Source organism: Enhydra lutris, unplaced genomic scaffold (genome assembly GCF_002288905.1).
Source record: "Enhydra lutris kenyoni isolate GAN:26980312 unplaced genomic scaffold, ASM228890v2 scaffoldscaffold33, whole genome shotgun sequence".
In the NCBI taxonomy this organism is placed as follows: domain Eukaryota; kingdom Metazoa; phylum Chordata; class Mammalia; order Carnivora; family Mustelidae; genus Enhydra; species Enhydra lutris.
The window spans coordinates 22,616,709-22,635,047 of NW_019154117.1; the positions used below are offsets into that span (position 1 = coordinate 22,616,709).

At 39.1% G+C, this 18,339-nt stretch overlaps 1 protein-coding gene across 6 annotated transcripts in view; it reads right to left on the reverse strand.

The window, feature by feature from the left end:
* The window catches only part of LOC111153555 (kinesin family member 27), a 77,797-nt gene that overhangs the window by 45,276 nt on the left and 14,182 nt on the right, over positions 1 to 18,339 (reverse strand). For all 6 annotated transcript variants that reach the window (XM_022512644.1, XM_022512646.1, XM_022512647.1 and 3 more), the window contains 4 exons: positions 14,101 to 14,244; positions 8,752 to 8,958; positions 1,596 to 1,765; positions 1,016 to 1,119 (listed from right to left, as the gene is read on the reverse strand). In XM_022512644.1, coding sequence (XP_022368352.1) covers positions 1,016 to 1,119; positions 1,596 to 1,765; positions 8,752 to 8,958; positions 14,101 to 14,244 — 625 coding nt within the window. The remainder of the gene's footprint in view (positions 1 to 1,015; positions 1,120 to 1,595; positions 1,766 to 8,751; positions 8,959 to 14,100; positions 14,245 to 18,339) is intronic.

The following is an 18,339-nucleotide window of genomic DNA, read 5'->3' on the forward strand; positions in this document are numbered from 1 at the left end:
TCTTTCTTTCTTTCTTTTTTTTTTTTTTCACAGCAAGACTTCCTCAGTTAAGAAGCTAGTGCACTGACTTAAATTCTGGAATAAATTTCTTACCTGATTGTAAACCAGTACCAAACTGGTCAAGGATGGCTACTTGAGTAGGCACTATTTAAACATCTGTAGCACTATCTATACTATTTATACATTTTAAAATGTTTGTGATATAATCATTTTTGTTAATATTACATACATAAGCTCTCAAAGTTAAGAGACTCTATTTTCATAGTGTAGGACTTATCTATTATATAATTGATATTCCCTATGCTCTTTCTTTTCGTGTTTTGACCACTCACAGGCCAAGAGAAATGAGTTAAAAATCACAATAAGTTTTGGCAACACAAACGTTTTGATGCTCATCAGTTGTATACTAGAACATTCTGAGCATTCAGCAGACTAATTTGGCTCTAATGTTGCATGCATCACTACTGGTAGGCAGGTGCACCACTGAAGCAGTAGACAACTAGTACATTACTTTCTCTCTTTTTTAAGATTTTATTTATTTGAGAGAGAGAGAACAAGCAAGGGGTGGGGCAGAGGGAGATGCAAACTCCCCACCAAGCAGGGAGCCCAACGTGGGCTGATCCCAGGACCCTGGGATCATGACCTGAGCCGAAGGCAGACACTTAACCCACTGAGCCACCCAGGCACCCTAGTAAATTACTTAAACTGTATTTTAAAGTAGTCCAGAGTACAATGCAAATATCAACTCAAGTTTGGATACAAGTTTCCCATTCTAAGACATTTAGCCTATAACTCTAGCCAGAATTGATTTTTGGGAAAATTTTTTTTATTAAGCAGTACAGAGTGAAAAATTAGAGATAGAACAGAGAACATAAAAGAAGTTCCACCAACCAGGAAAGCACACTTACCAAGTTCCCATCTTTGAAAACTCCTAGATACTTCTTATATTAATGACTAAAGAAAAAGAGAAGTGTTGTAAACATTAAATCTAAATAACTTGAGAAAGTCTGTGTACCTTCATTCCCCAAACTTGACTTTTGTGTTTGATCCTGAATGTCATTCGATTCAACAAGAGAACAAACAGAGCCTGGCTTTTGAAGCCATGAGCGACTTTTACATCTAAAAAAAAAAAAGATCAGGATCAAAGGTAACTTGTCTGTTAGTGTCTTCTCATCTGCCCTCAAACTGGTTTCCCCAAAACTGACAGTAATATTAAAAAATTATTAATTATATAAACAGAATTTTACTAATATTCCTCAAAACAAAAGGCTATCTCCCCCAAGCTGAACTCAGTGGAAAATGTATTATGTTTGTTGCCACCGTGGCAGCAAAATCAAGAAATCCAAAAATACTCTCTCTGAAAATTAAAATCCAACAACTATAAAAGCCCTACATGCAAAATTATTTTTCAATTTTAAGACGGATAACTTGTGTTCAAACACTGGTTTCATAACACATTAGCAGACAACACATTTAGCAAAAACTACCTACTCTTATATTAAGTGGATTTAATATTACATGTTAATGAAAAAAAGACCTACACCTATATTGATTGCATCATACGTTTATTAAATTAGTTGATTTTTTAAACATACCTAATTTCAGATTTCTCTTGGCCTTCGGATTCTTCATCATCACTGTTGTCAGAAAATTGACAGTGAAGGACTTCATCTTGTTCTTCTATGTGACCCAGTAGCATCTGACTTCGCGTTCGAAATCCGGCAACTACTCGATCCAGAGAGTACACAGAAGGGCTTGTGTAGACCTTACAAGTACCCCAGCCAATAAAAAAAGGGATTTTTAAAAAATGTTTATTTTTATCCTATTACTCAAGATGTTTTTAAAGAGGTTTTTATTTTATTTTTTTTAAGATTATTTATTTATTTGACAGACAGAAATCACAAGTAGGCAGAGAGGCAGAGAGAGAGGAGGAAACAGGCTCCCTGCCAAGCAGAGAGCCCGATGCGGGACTCGATCCCAGGACCCTGGGATCATGACCTGAGCCAAAGGCAGAGGCTCAACCCCCTGAGCCACCCAGGCACCCCTTAAAGAGGTTTTTAGATAGTTATGCTTAAAATGGCCAATTACTGAAAATATGCGAAAGTCAAAATAAATTTCACAGTACCACTGTGCCCCATGGACACACACATCTTTTAGAATCTACACAGCTCTTCCTTCTTCTAGAAAGCTCCCTATTGATTCAAAAATGAAACCAAAGAGAGGCGGAACTGAAAACATCACAGCTCTTTTTTTTTTTTTTTTTAAGATTTTTATTTATTTGACAGATCACAAGTAGGAAGAGAGGCAGGCAGAGAGAGAGAGGAGGAAGCAGGCTCCCCACCGAGCAGAGAGCCCGATGCGGGGCTCGATCCCAGGACCCTGGGGTCACGACCTGAGCCGGAGGCAGAGGCTTTAACCCCCTGAGCCACCCAGGCGCCCCAGCATCTGACTCTTGATATTGGCTCAGGTCGTGATCTCAGGGTTGTGGGATCAAGGCCCACATCAGGCTCTGCGCTCAGCAGGGAGTCTGCTGGAGATTCTTTCTCTCCCTCTGCCCCCACCCCATGCTTGTTCACATGCTTACCCCCCCCAAAATAATAAATAAATCTTTTTTTAAATGACCTTGGAAAACAACAACAAAAATTAGAAACTGCCTTTATTCATTTATTCTAGTTTGAGTCACCAAATACTTCCTTTTTCTCTCTTTCTTTCTTTTTTTTTTTAGATTTTATTTATTTACTTGACAAAGATCACAAGTAGGCAGAAGGACAGAGAGAGAGGGAGGGAAGCAGGCTCACTGCTAAGCAGACAGCCTGATGCAGGGCTCGATCCCAGGACCCTGAGATCATGACCTGAGCCGAAGGCAGAGGCTTAACCCACTGAGCCACCCAGGCGCCCCCAAATATTTCCTTTTTCACCACCTCTTTGTAATCGGACCTCAGAATTTTTTCTCAAAAAAGCCAAATGAAATATTAGAGGAAACATTCGATTTATTACCAGAAATAATTATAAGCTATTAAAATTTTAACATAGAGTGGAATATGTATAACACAGATTCAAGTGATTTAAGTCTCTTACATAATCCCTCCCAGAAAAGCCTTCCTAATGCTAAAGATTCCTTGATATCTGACTTTTGTAGCTCTGCTGTTGGCCACCTAATAAGACCATCTGTCATACTGGTACCATGACGGATGCAGAATAAAGTTTCTAGGTGGATTCCCCATCCTGGCTGTGAGGGAGTAGGGAGGGGAATTACTTACAGAAGAACCAACTCAGAAGTATTAATTTAATAAGCACAATTACCCACAGGTTCATTTTGCCCCCACAACAAACAGGCATAGGGGTTTCTCTTTGTTACAGGAATGGGAATTAATTTCAGGAGCAAATAAAATTTTTTATTCAGAGTCAAATTTTGTTCTCTAGAATCATAACTTGCTTTTAAAATTCCTGTCTACAAAGAAAACCAAATGATCCAGCTTTATAATGAAGACCAAATAAATTCCACAATAATTAATGATATTTAGCAAATTAATTCCTTAACAGTCATCCCACCCAAGACAAAGTGTTCTTTGCCTCTTGTGGGCTCATAAAGGGTTTTATAACCTGGGCCCTTCCCACCTAAGTCCTGGGTCCTGCTTCCCCTGAATTGCTTCTGTATTCCATAGCTCCCCACTTGAGCACTTTCAACCATAACCCCAAATAGTACTGATCACTATGTAAGTACTCAAATAAGCTGATTAATAACTCAGATAACTGAGGTGTCTACAACTAGAAGCCAATATTTTATTATAATCATTTTTTCCTAGAATTATACAGCCACAAGGCTAGAGAGAACTTTAAAGCTTACTGAGTTCAACTATTCACCCCATATCTGACTCTCATCTATAACGTAACTTCTGCTGAAACATTGGTTGCAGGGGCCCTCACAAGCCCTGGGGCCTTGAAAATCATCTCTGGCAGTTTTCACTGATTAACCTTTCTTTATATTCCATAAACGACTTCTCTGTAGTCCTACTTCTAGAGACAAAATATAACAATAACGATAAGCCTTCAAATATTTTTTTAAATTTTATTTATTTATTTGAGAGGAGAGAGAGCATGAGCAGGGAGAAGGAGAAGCAGACTCCCCGCTGAGCTTAGAGCCTGACACAGGGCTCGATCCCAGCTCCCTGAGATCATGACCTGAGCCGAAGGCAGATGCTTAACTGACTAAGCCACCCCAGCACGCAAAGCCTTCAAATATTTGAAAACAGGCATCATGTCCCCTCTGAATCAGAGTAAGTCCAGAGTTACTTTGGATGTTCACCAAGGTCCTTAAGCAACCTGGTTCTCTGAAAATAATCTAATTTGACTTAAAATGTTGTACCCAGACCTGAACTTGATGTTTCACATCATCATACAGAAAGATAATCTCCTACTAGTGATGCATTTGATTTGGATTCATGAGATACGCTACAACGTTGCTCAAGTCATTCACCATACACTACAAATTTTGTACAAAATTTCAATCAACAGTTCCACAAAGGTTTATGAGATATAATTTGTCACTTTGCTACTGTGACGCTGGTGTATACTGCTGGAACGAGCTGCACAGCAAAGGAACCTGGTCTAAGCTAGGCAGACACATCTTCTCTGTGTTCTGCTGTGTTCATTCTTCACCCTGAGCAACTATGTATGCAAAGAATTAAAAAGGAAAGCAAAACAAAAACTAAATATCCCAAGCCTTCCTGTGAGATAAAATCTTAGTGAAACTGTTAACATGTAGTGTGGGGTTATGCACAGAAACTTTGTGACACAAGAATGTAATTCATTCAGAAAAAAGCAAGATTTTACAGATATTTCCACTTTTGTGAAGTTGGAGATTGCAGAAGATTTTTAAAATATATACCTCAAGAATACTTTGGTTGGGGTGCCTGGGTGGCTCAGTGGGTTAAGCGTCTGCCTGTGGCTCAGGTCATGATCCCAGGGTCCTGGGATCAAAGAGTTCCACATCAGGCTCCTTCCTCTACAAGGAGCCTGCTTCTCCCTCTCCCTTTGCCCACCACTCCCCCTGCTTGTGCTTACTTTCTCTTTATCAAATAAATAAAATCTTTAAAAAAGAATACTTTGGTTGGTTTTCTTAGCATACAATTATGTGAAGTACTGAAAGTGATATTAGGGACACCTGGGTGGCTCAGTCAGTTAAGCCTCTGCCTTCAGCTCAGGTCATGATCCCAGGATCCTGGGATCGAGTCCCTCATTGGTCTCCCTGCTCAGTGGGGAGCTTCTCCCGCTACCCTCTGCTCTTCCTGCTTGTGATCTCTTGCTCTGACAAATAAAAAAAAATTTTTTTTAAGTGTATTAGTTTACCCATTGCTTTTATTTCTGTTTTATATCATATTTTATCAAATCTGAAATGCTATCAATTGTAAGACACACCATTATTTTTATTCTATCGAGAAGGAAAAAAAGCTGTCAAACCATGACATGCCATCAATTATAAAACATACCCTGCCATCAAAGATGATAAAATGTGAAAAAAATGTAAGTCTTATGATCAATGAAATGAGCCAGGTTTTCATCAGCATTTGTGATATTATATTATACCTAAGCACGGACTGGGACCACCTCTGTAATTTTTTCTTTCCAAAGTGCCCTGCATATGTATAATACTGGCTCTTGGCTTCAAATGTATCATATTTACCATGTTAAGAAAGTAGAAACCTGTTGTACTTTTTTCTTTAAGTTTAAATCAAGATTCAATAGATAAGTTTTTGGTACTACTGAGACAGAGGTGTTTTTTCTATTTTTTCCTGTTAATTTGATAAATAATTTGGAAACTTTTCCTTTTATTTACCTGTAAACTATTTAGTTGCGGGGTGCGATTTCATTAGGAATTCTGAATAAGTAGATATATCCTATAATTCCATTTTCAGATTAGGAAATAATTGAAAACAAATGTGTAATGATAGGAAAAGGTGCACATCTGTATGCCCCTACGATAAATATTATTCAGCTATTAAAAATCATGATGTTATAAGAGAATACTTAATGACTGTCAAATGTTCATGATATGTTGAGAAAAGCCAGTGATTAAACTACATCCATAAATATAACAAATAATACTTTTAAAATTAAAGAAGAACTTTTCGCTCTTTCCCTCCAATATGTGTAAACAAGCACAGAAGAAATATTTCCTTTAAAAAATACATTCTGGGGCATCTGGATGACTCAGTAGGTTAAGCCTCTGCCTTCAGCTCAGGTCGTGATCTCAGGGTCCTGGGATCGAGACCCGCATCGGGCTCTCTGCTCAGCGGGGAGCCTGCTTCCCCACCCCCCCCCCGCCTACTCGTGATCTCTGTCAAATAAATAAATAAATAAAATCTTTTAAAAAAAATACATTTCCAATAAAGAACAGAACAAAAGAAATATTTCCTCATATGAGGACTATTTGCACTTCAAGAAAATATCAGAGCTAATGAACTCTAAAAGAAATTAACAGAGCTAGAAAATATTAGCTAGACTTCTGCCAAGGAGGCAAAACTCCAGGGAGAAAATGAAGTGGCATTTCAGATGTCCTCTTCAGTGTAATTCAGTTAGTCCTGGTATTCAGTACGAAACCCTCGCCTCACTCTTAGAACAATGGAACAGTAAGCAGGACAGGGCCGGCCATACAATGTGTCTTTCCATGTGAGCCTGCCTTCTCACTCTGCTGCAGCAACCACCCAAACAAGAGACGTGACCTGGATTCCTGGACACACGCCAGGAAAAAGAGAACCACCCCCATCCCCCAAGCTGCTGATCCTATAACTTTTGTATCTTCTTCCTTTCCCCACCTTTTAGTGGCTAACAGGGCTCTTCCAGGGTAGAAGGAAAATTTTTAAAAACAAAACAAAACTAAGGATTCTGCTCTTCTGAAACAATAACCATGGAACTCGTTATTCCAGTCATGTCTGTTTCAAGTCTAATCAAACAGCTAGAGGTAAGAACCCCTAAGGGCCTAACCTTTTTCAAGAGCCCACAGAAGTCTATCTCCTCAGACTATACGCGCGCGCACAAGGGTATGTATGAATGTCGTAAAAAAAGAAAAAGACTGAGAAATCATAAATATGTATGACTTTTGTAATCAGGGGGAAGAACACCCAAATGTTATTTTTAAAAAACAAAAGAATAGAAGAAACGGAAAATTCTTTCCCATTACTAGCCAATAGTTAATTAATTACAGAAGATATATAATTTTAAAGTTGAATTAAGTTATCAAATTTGAATCCTGCAAAGAATGTGCCCTTTGTCATGTTCCACGAAAATTTATCATGTATTTAGCCATAAAGAACATGTCAATAACTCTACAAAGTAAAGCTGAGATTAATAATAACAGTGACTTAGGGTGCCTGGGTGGCTCAGTCGGTTAAGGGTCTGCCTTCGCCTCAGGTCATGATCTCAGGGTCCTGGGGTCGAGTCCCACATCAGGCTCCCTGCTCTATAGGAAGCCTGCTTCTCTTTCTCCCACTCCCTCTGCTGTGTTCCCACTCTTGCTGTGTCTATCTCTGTCAAATAAATAAAATCTTTTAAAAAATAATAACAGTGATTTAAATGTTAAAACCCAATCACTCAGAATAGGTGAGTATTCTCCGGTAAAAGGAGCATCTGTCTTGCTCGCTCTGAGGCACGATCCTGGGACACAAGGGATGCAACCCGTGCGCATGTGCCAGAGACGCAGTGTGCCAGTTTCCAATTCGCTATCTCATGTAAATCCTCTACACCCTCCTTAACATCTCCCCTAGTCTGACAGAAAAGGACCCTGGGGCTCACACAGGTTTAGGCATATGTACAGCAGACCTATGCACAGAGCTGCTCACACCCCAGCCCGCCCGAGGGCACAGCCTCTTAACACCTCTCCTACTATTCATCCCTTTAACTGTAACCCTCAGAGACCCAAACAAATCATTTCCCTTCATAAAACTAATCAATAGAAACCAAAATTCATGAATCTTTTAATCTTTTCCATTAGAGATTTCTATTCCACTAGAGATTTCTTGTTTTCCTTTTTTCTTTTTTAAGATTTTATTTATTTATTTGTCAGAGAAAGAGAGCACAGGCAGTGGGAACAGCAGGCAGAGGGAGCCGTAGACTCCTCGCTGAGCAGGGAGCCGGATGCGGGACTCGATCCCAAGACCCTGAGATCATGACCTGAGTTGAAGGCAGGTGTTTAAACCACTGAGCCACTCAGGCGTCCTGAGATTCCTTGTTTTTCAAGAAAAATCTGTGCGCGTGTATTTACCACCCACGCAAATATTTATAAACAAAAATTAAAATGAAACTTCATACTAATCCTCAGAGACTTGATTATGTTAGCTTGACAAGTTCGAATAACAGATAAATGTCATTTTGAAAATAATAAAACAGGCCAAATAAATCAAAATAAATACCCTCTCATCTTCCCACAACCTTGGTGTGGCTAAAGAAAGAAAAAAAAATTCATGAAGCTATCAGACTAAAGCGTGTCTGAAAATATGATGGCAAAGGATAGCTTTTTCTCCTTGGTGAATATAGACATCACCTTCAACTATTTCTTCCAAATATAACTATACATTCTCCTATTTATTAATTTATTATTTAAAAGAAGCCTGATGAAAAAAGAAAGAATATGCATAAAAGTCCATGAACTCAAACAGAAAAAAACCCTGCTGAGATCATGCAAATACACTGTGATATCATAAAGAATATTTTTTAAATCTCAAAATCAGAAAGAGATCAATGTCTTGGCATTACCTTCCTGGAACCTGGTCTGGCTGGAATATAAATGTAATGTCCCAGACGAGAATCAAAGGGTACAGTGCACGGCCTCTTCGAGGCTGTCCTGGTGTCTGGCCCATCTCCACAAGGTTCCGTAGCTGAAGAGGTCATTGACAGGTTAAGTTTTGATAGTTCTTCGCTCAGTTGATCCACAAGAAGTTGTTGTTCTATTATTTTTTCATTCTTTGTAGAAAAGAGATGCACATTTTTAAAACAGAGAACCTCCATATGTGTGTAATGGTTAAAAATAAATTGTACATTGCCCCAAACCACAACTACCTTAACGGTACCAAAAACTCTCATTTCTCCACTGGTGAGTCTTCTGATATGATACTCACCAGCATCCAGGATCGTTCTGAAGGCTAAAATCTTTTGAAAAGGAAGCAAGGACAGACAGAGAGCTTGAAGAGATAACTACTCAAAGAGAATGCCCCACACACTGTGATTGGTTGGTTTGTCATCCTGAAGCACTCTGATTTGTTGGTCTTTATAAACGGTTGGCCTTTCTGAGGGAAATCCAAGTGGTAACAAGAGAGAAGAAAGTTGCAAGTGGACAAAGAATTGCAAATGGCTGAGATGGCAGCAAAGGAGACGAGCTGGTGACAGGTAGGGTTAAATGAAAGCCTTTACTCAGTGCCAAAGAAAGCCCAAGCACAAAGAGATAAAAGATAGGTAACTGATAGTCCTAGGAGAAAAAAGAACTTGGAAATCAAAAGCTGAACAAATTGTGTATCAGGAATGTGTGTGTGTGTGTGTGTGTGTGTGTGTGTGTGCACGTGCACACGCATGTGTGGCTTAGCTTTCTATGTGTCCTCTAAAAAACTTTTTTTCAGGTATATCCAGTCCAGCAAGCTCTAACATCAATCTCTGTTATATCAGCACAAAGTTATGTAAACAAGAAATTGTCATTCATCTTAATACTTCACATGTACTACAATGTTCAAATGGGGGGAGAAAACCCAAAAGTTTCACAGTGCTAATGCTAAGCTATAAAAAGTCGACCTTATAAAAAATTCACGTATTCAGATAATTAAAGTATATGTCAATGGCATATATTGGAATCTTTGTATTTTCTGGGAAAGGGTAAAATACCAATTATATTAGACTTTATTCAATCAAGAGCGTATGGTATACGCTCCAGGAAAACCACCAAAACCATAAAGAATACAAGTATAAAACCTGAGCTCATGAAGTAAAAACAGAAAAATTAAAAGTGTACAATGAATCCAAAAGAAGATAAGAAAAGAGAAAAAAAGAACATAGAGCAGAATAAGTAAATGGTGGAATTACAACCAAAATATAAGAGTCATTAAATTCTTAAGTGAACTAAGTAATCCAATTAAATATTATAATTCATCAGAGAGGATTATAAAATTATATAACTTGCTGCTTACTAAGAAACACCACTAAAATAGACACACAAAGATGAAAAATGAGATGGAGAAAGACACATTATGTAATATTAATCAAAAGAAAGCTAGTAGGGCTATGTGAACACCCAAGTAGATTTTAAGGCAAAAACCATTAGAAAAGGTAAAAAATATTAAAAAGGGGGACTGGGTGGCTCTGTGGGTTAAAGCCTCCGCCTTCGGCTCAGATCATGATCCGAGGGTCCTGGGATCGAGCCCCACATAGGGCTCCCTACTCAGCAGGGAGCCTGCTTCCCCCTCTTTCTCAGCCTGCCTCTCTGCCTACTTGTGATCTCTCTCTGTCAAATAAATAAATAAAATCTTTAAAAAAAAATAAAAAGTTGAATTCACCAGGATGATGTAACAATCATGCATTTCTATGTACTTAATAACACATCTTCAATACGTAGAATGCAAAAATTGTCAGAACTATAACAAAAAGACCCCAAGAATTAGTAAAAATATAGATGTACAGGGGCACCTGGGTGGCTCAGTTGGTTAAGCATCCAACTCTTGATTTTTGACTCAGGTCACGATCTCAAGGTCGTGAGATCCAGCCCTGCATAAGGCTCTGCACTCAGTGTGGAGTCTGACTAAGATCCTCTCTCTCCATTATGAGGCAAAAAAAAAAAAAAATTCTCTCTCTGCTCCCTCAGCCCCCTGCCCCCACTCATGCATGCACTCTCTCTCAAATAAATAAATAAAATCTTAAAAAAAAAAAAAGAAGAAAATGTCCATCACCAAAAAAGTCCATCAATAGTAGAATAGAGTCAAGCAGAGTCAATTATCATATGGTTTCACTTACTTGTAGAGCACAAGGAATAACACAGAGAACATGGGGAGATGGAGAGGAGAAGTGAGCTGGGGGAAATCCTAGGGGAGATTGTGAGAGACTGTGGACTCTGAGAAACAAACTGAGAGTTTTGGAGGGGAGGGGGTGGGGGGATGGGTGAGATTGGTGGTGGATATTAAGGAGGGTACGTATTGCGTGGAACACTGAGCGTGGTGCATAAACAATGAATCTTGGAACACTAAAAAAATAAAATAAAATTTTTTAAAAATAGTAGAATAGAAATATAAATTGCAATATATTCATACAATGAAATCCTGTATAGCTATAAACTGTAACAAGCTATAGTTACATTGTGGATGAATCAGAACAAAAAGATATTCAATAAAAGCAACTAGATACTAAAGAATATACATACTGAAGGATTAAATTTATAAAAATTCCAAAATGTAAACTGTAGTGTTCAGGGATACACAGTAAAACCACAAAGCAAAGCAGAGAAAGCATTACTCTGAAGTAAGGAAAGTGACTCTCTCTGAGCAGGATGAACTAAGGACTTCTGAGGGGCTGACAGTTTACTATGTCTTTTTTTTTTTTTTTAAGATTTATGTTGTTAAGTTTTTATTTAAATACCGGTTAGTTAACATACAGGGTACTATTAGTTTCAGGTGTACAATAGAGTGACTCAACACCTGCATACAATAGCCGGAGCTCATCACAACAGGTGCATACCTAAATCCCCATCACCTGTTTCCTCCGACCCCCGACCCCCTCGCTGGTAACCATCAGTTTGTTCTCTATAATTAATAGTCTTTTTCTTGGTTTGCCTCTCTCACTCTTTTTTCCCCTATGCTTATTTGTTTTGTTTCCTAAATAGGAGGCTAAGACAGAAAAGTTGAAAGATTTAACCAGAGTTAAAGAGCAAATCACTGATGGGAGTATGAAGGGATGATCTAATAAATTTTAAAGTTTGTGTCTACCTTCCAGCTCTTATCACCATCACATTGCCTATTACCTTGGCAAACAAGAGAATGGAAAGACACAGAGAAAATGCGACCATCATACAATGTGCAAATTAAGTTCCTGGATATCATCTTCCTATTTGTGAAGGATAAATCAGGGTAACAATAAAAATGTTTTCCCCTTACACTGATTTAGGGGAAAAACTCTAATAACACTTTTAGTTGCCTGAAACTGCAACTGAAACCTATTTTTGTAAACACTCCCATTTATCATTTAAAATGCTCCTGTTACAGAGTAGAGAACCCAGATATGGACCCTCAACTCTATGGTCAAATAATCTTCGACAAAGCGGGAAAAAATATACAGTGGAAAAAAGACAGTCTCTTCAATAAATGGTGCTGGGAAAATTGGACAGCTATATGTAGAAGAATGAAACTCGACCATTCTCTAACACATACACAAAGATAAACTCGAAATGGATAAAAGACCTCAATGTGAGACAGGAATCCATCAGAATCCTAGAGGAGAACACAGGCAGTAACCTCTTCGATATCAGCCACAGCAACTTCTTTCAAGATATGTCTCCAAAAGCAAAGGAAATGAAAGCGAAAATGAACTTTTGGGACTTCATCAAGATCAAAAGCTTCTGCACAGCAAAGGAAACAGTCAAGAAAACAAAGAGGCAACCCACGGGATGGGAGAAGATATTTGCAAATGACAGTACAGACAAAAGGTTGATATCCAGGATCTATAAAGAACTTCTCAAACTCAACACACACAAAAGATAATCATATCAAAAAATGGGCAGAAGATATGAACAGACACTTCTCCAATGAAGACATACAAATGGCTCTCAGACACATGAAAAAATGTTCATCATCACTAGCCATCAGGGAGATTCAAATTAAAACCACATTGAGATATCACCTTACACCAGTCAGAATGGCCAAAATTAGCAAGACCGGAAACAACGTGTGTTGTAGAGGATGTGGAGAAAGGGGAACCCTCTTACACTGTTGGTGGGAATGTAAGTTGGTGCAGCCACTTTGGAGAACAGTATGGAGATTCCTTAAGAAATTAAAAATAGAGCTTCCCTGTGACCCTGCAATTGCACTCCTGGGTATTTACCCCAAAGATACAGATGTAGGGACGCCTGGGTGGCTCAGTGGGTTAAAGCCTCTGCCTTCGGCTCAGGTCATGATCCCAGGGTCCTGGGATCGAGTCCCGCATCGGGCTCTCTGCTCAGCAGGGAGCCTGCTTCCTCCTCTCTTTGCCTGCCTCTCTGCCGACTTGTGATCTCTGTCTGTCAAATAAATAAATAAAATCTTAAAAAAAAAAAAAAAGATACAGATGTAGTGAAAAGAAGGGCCATCTGTACCCCAATGTTTATAGCAGCAATGGCCACGGTCGCCAAACTGTGGAAAGAGCCAAGATGCCCTTCAACGGACGAATGGATAAGGAAGATGTGGTCCATATACACTATGGAGTATTATGCCTCCATCAGAAAGGATGAATACCCAACTTTTGTAGCAACATGGACAGGACTGGAAGAGATTATGCTGAGTGAAATAAGTCAAGCAGAGAGAGTCAATTATCATATGGTTTCACTTATTTGTGGAGCATAACAAATAGCATGGAGGACATAGGGAGATGGAGAGGAGAAGGGAGTTGAGGAAAATTGGAAGGGGAGATGAACCATGAGAGACTATGGACTCTGAAAAACAATCTGAGGGTTTTGAAGGGGCGGGGGGTGGGAGGTTGGGGGAGCCAGGTGGTGGGTATTAAGGAGGGCACATATTGCATGGAGCACTGGGTGTGGTGCAAAAACAATGAATTCTGTTATGGTGAAAAGAAATTAAAAAAAAAAGAAAATACCATTTAATAGATTATTTATTTTATTTTTCTGGGTTCTTTGCATCATCTTTGAATATTGTATCTCATATATAGTGGCTACAAAAAATGTTTTGTGTCATATTATTCACTTAAAAATAAATAAAGGTTTTGTCAAACAAAACAAAAACAAAAACAAAAAACAATGAATTCTGTTGTGCTGAAAAGAAATAAATAAAAAAAATTTTTTTAAATAAATAAATAAAATGCTCCTGTTTAGTGAAGTACTAGTTCAACTAAATCTACCGCTCTAAATACGTTAAGAAACTCTACCTGTAATCTATTCACTTTCTGCGCTTCTTTCAAAGATACCACGTGGCCTTTGTTTTCCTGGACCATCATTTGCACTTGGTTCTTTAGTTCCTTCACCTCCAGTTCTCTTTGATGAAACACAACTTCATCGGCAGCCAGCGCACACTGGGAGGAGGGAAAGAGAGCACAAGAGATTCACCATGTTAAAAATTCAGGAGAGCCCAGAAATTACCACAGAAACTGGGGATTTATTAACGATTTGACGATGTTTCTTGAAATTTTTCTTATCCTATTCGCTTTTAAGATTTTTCTCTCCTCGTTAGGAGAAAGAAACAGTGTCGAGGACCTAGCATGACTATAACCTAAGAATTAATTACTGTAATGATAGAAAATTTTTCCTGGTTTTAGTTCCTGATTTTTAAAACCAAAAAGTTACTCAGTTTCTACAGTGCACTCAGTTAAGATTTTTACAAGTTTGCTAGAAGTGCGATGAGATTTTTAATGTGGGCTTTTAAAAATCAAAGAGGTCACATTTTCCAAATTGACCTATAGAGTTAAGAATGCATTTGGATTTTTAAATAAAGAATATCTGCTAATTTTTAAAAAGATTTATTTATTTATTTATTTGACAGACAGAGATCACAAGTAGGCAGAGAGGCAGGCAGAGAGAGAGAGAAAGAGAAGAGGAAACAGGCTCCCCACTGAGCAAACAGCCCGATGTGGGGCTCGATTCCAGGACCCTGGGATCATGACCCGAGCCGAAGGCAGAGGCTTTAACCCACTGAGCAACACAGTCGCCCCATATCTGCTAATTTTATGCACTTTCACTATGAAGAGATATTTTGAAGAGGTCTAAAAATACGGTTAAACAAAGAGTTTTCTTAATTTCTAATGAACTGTGCCTGTTTTCAAATAAACCTGGATATGCAAATAATACTTTAAAACAATTTTTAAATTAAATAAACAGAAAGAAACGTAACATTTGTCAAGAGTCTATTCTATGCCAAATAATGACTTGACATTTTAAAAATATCTCACTGAATAGACAGGGTTACTTTTTCATGAAGAAATTAAGAGATTAAGGCCTCTCCCCAGGATGACACAGTAGATAAACTAAACTCCTGATCTTCTAGCCCAGGGCCTATCTGAATCCAAAGCCCATGCTCTTTCTTCTCAGCTATAGGAAAAGACAAGAACAAGTAGCTGATTTGCAAAAATGAGTATTCACTTTACATAAGATTTCATTCACAGAAACAAGCTATGTATGTGACTTCTCAAGCAATGGCATCAGGGTAGATGGGCCCCCGAACTGAGAACCCACAGCCTGAGGCCTGCCTTGATTTTGCCACAGCCTCATAGTAGCACTTAGGGTAAGGCCCTTCTTTGCTCTGCTTGGGATCCTCAAATGACCAAACAAGGAAAGGACACATGACGCTATTAGTCCTTATGACTCCACACATGTATAGGACCTATGTGACTTCTTTCATAAAATAAGCTATAACTGGGATGCCTGGGTGGCTCAGTGGGTTAAGCAGCTGCCTTCAGCTTAGGTCATGATCTCAGGGTCCTGGGATCAAGCCCTGCATCGGGCTCTCTGCTCAGCAGGGAGCCTGCTTCCCCCGCCCCCTCTCTCTCTCTGCCTGCCACATAAATAAGTAAAATCTTTTTTTTTTAAAGATTTTATTTATTTATGTGACAGACAGAGATCACAAGTAGGCAGAGAGGCAGGCAGAGAGAGAGGAAGGGAGGCAGGCAGGCTCCCCACTGAGCAGAGAGCCCGATGTGGGGCTCGATCCCAGGACCCTGGGATCATGACCTGAGCCGAAAGCAGAGGCTTTAACCCACTGAGCTACCCAGGTGCCCCAAATAAATAAAATCTTTAAAAAAATAATAAAAATTAAAAAATAAAGTACTTATCTGCTTGTGTAATAGGCTCAAGGGAGCAGGGCTGAGCGAAGAGAACATCCACGCCTCTCCCTGCATAGACTTGCTATCTCCCTGCACAGAATTCATCAAGTGGCCTTCACAGCAACCCCTGGCACATGGCCCTGCATACAACTACTAAGTCCAATCACTTAGCTGTCACTAAGTCAGCCCAGGCAGGTGAAAAATGAATGAGATAATAATGAACTGGTATTTATGGTGCCTTACTCCTGGCCAGGCATCATTCTCATCATTTTATGGGAACTAGTGGTTTAATAATCTTCACAACAACCTACAAGGTGCTTGTTAATATTGTTTCTATTTTATAGATGAGGAAACTGAAGCACAGAGAGGTAAAATATTTGCCTGAGGTCACAGAGCGAAGCAGCAAAGGAATCAGGATTCAAACCTTGGGGGTTTGGGTACCTATGTTCTTAACTATTGTGTTTATTCTGTCTCTCTCACAGAAAAGAACAGAAAAGGAAGTTTAAAAAACAACTTTTTAAAGAGACATACAGGGTGAGGAATGACAGCTGTCATTTGTCTCTTTGTTATTCAGTGGTTTCAGGATTACTAATCCTGCAAGATGGCAGACCAAAAAGACAAAAGCCATTTTTTAAAATTGGGAAATACTGGGGTACCTGGGTGGCTCAGTGGGTTATGCCTCTGTCTTCAGCTCAGGTCATGATCTCAGGGTCCTGGGATTGAGTCCTGCATTGGGCTCTCTGCTCAGTAGGGAGCCTGCTTCCCCCTCTCTCTCTGCCTGCCTCTCTGCCACCTTGTGATCTCTATCTGTGTCAAATAAATAAATAAATAAGATCTTTTAAAAAATAAAAATAAAAATAATAAAATTGGGAAATACTGAACATTCTGTCTCTCACTTGAAGATTAATAGCATCCACTAGCACTTTCAAAGTCCTGAGAAGTCTTGGGTTCTCTCTAATCTAACTAGCACTCCCGAAAATCATTTGCTCCTGATCCCCTTTTTCACCAAGACTGTTAATATCTTTGGAAAGTCTTAACCTTGAACGCATCATCTCGAGCAAGTGTAATTCAGGGTTTCCAACAGATGGAGAGAAAAAGTTAGTATCCACCCCATCCTCAACCAAGGGGTTTTATGGGTTTCTACTTTCAGGCACCTTAGTAGCAGGAAGGAAAAGCACTTCCTACTCCTAACCCCTACAGCGCCCCAAGGTTCAAGCTTCCCATCAACCATACTTCCCATTCTGCCAGTGTCTTATACCAAGGAGGAAGGGCCAGGCCTGCCCTATCTACAAGGAAGGTAGGGCAGAGTCACTGCTTTAAAAAAAAAAAAATCCATAATTTTAGAGGTATTACTTTAAATGCTTATATTTAAATATCAGAATCTCTGAGATAGAACCAGCAGTCCTCATAGTGTATTCAGCAAAGACCCTTTTGGCGCGTCCTTTAGGTGCTTTCAGGGCATCCAAGAGATCAAAACTATTTTCCTAATAATATTAAGCCAATATTTTCCCTGTTTACCATGCTGACATTTGCACTGATGGTATATAAGGGTGGGTAAAACTGCTGACTCCTAGCGGGAATAGGGGACATGTCACCAGACTGTACCAGGAGTCACTGTCTTCCTCACTGCCACGTATTCACAATACAAACAAATGCCAGCTTCACTTAAGAATATCTTGATGGGGGGCACCTGGGTGGCTCAGTGGGTTAAGCATCTGTCTTCGGCTCAGGTCATGATCCCAGGGTCCTGGGTTCGAGCCCCGCATCGGGCTCCCTGCTTAGCGGGAAGCCGGCTTCTCCCTCTCCCACTTGCCCTGCTTGTGTTCCCTCTCTCACTGTGTCTCTCTCTGTCAAATAAATAAATAAATAATCTTTTTTAAAAAAGAAAGAAAACCATCATTTCAAGGGAAACAACAATATTTGCTGCAAATGATAAAATTCAAGTTTCATGCAAAAATTAGAATTTTGGAATACATTTCTGCTGCAAGTCTGATGGGTTCCAATACTTATAGACCCTGCTGGTAAGATCAGTAGGTAAGATTAGTGAATGTAATTACTTGATGCTGTCTAATGATAGGCATCAACATTTGGAAGATCTGCATAATTTAGTAAACAAATATTTTCCACATGACCAATAAGTGACATTTTAGAATCATGTGATAAAAGATCCAAAGTACAAGATACAGTGAATTTTAAGGTATAAATATTCATGTAACAAAGACAGTTTCAAATTCCACACAGCCAGTAACCATTAGGAAATCTCTACAGGTTGAGTTTTGGTGTAATAGCAAAGACAAAATATCCATAATTATCTGAAAAAGCCATTAAAAGAGTCCTCCATTCCAACTACAA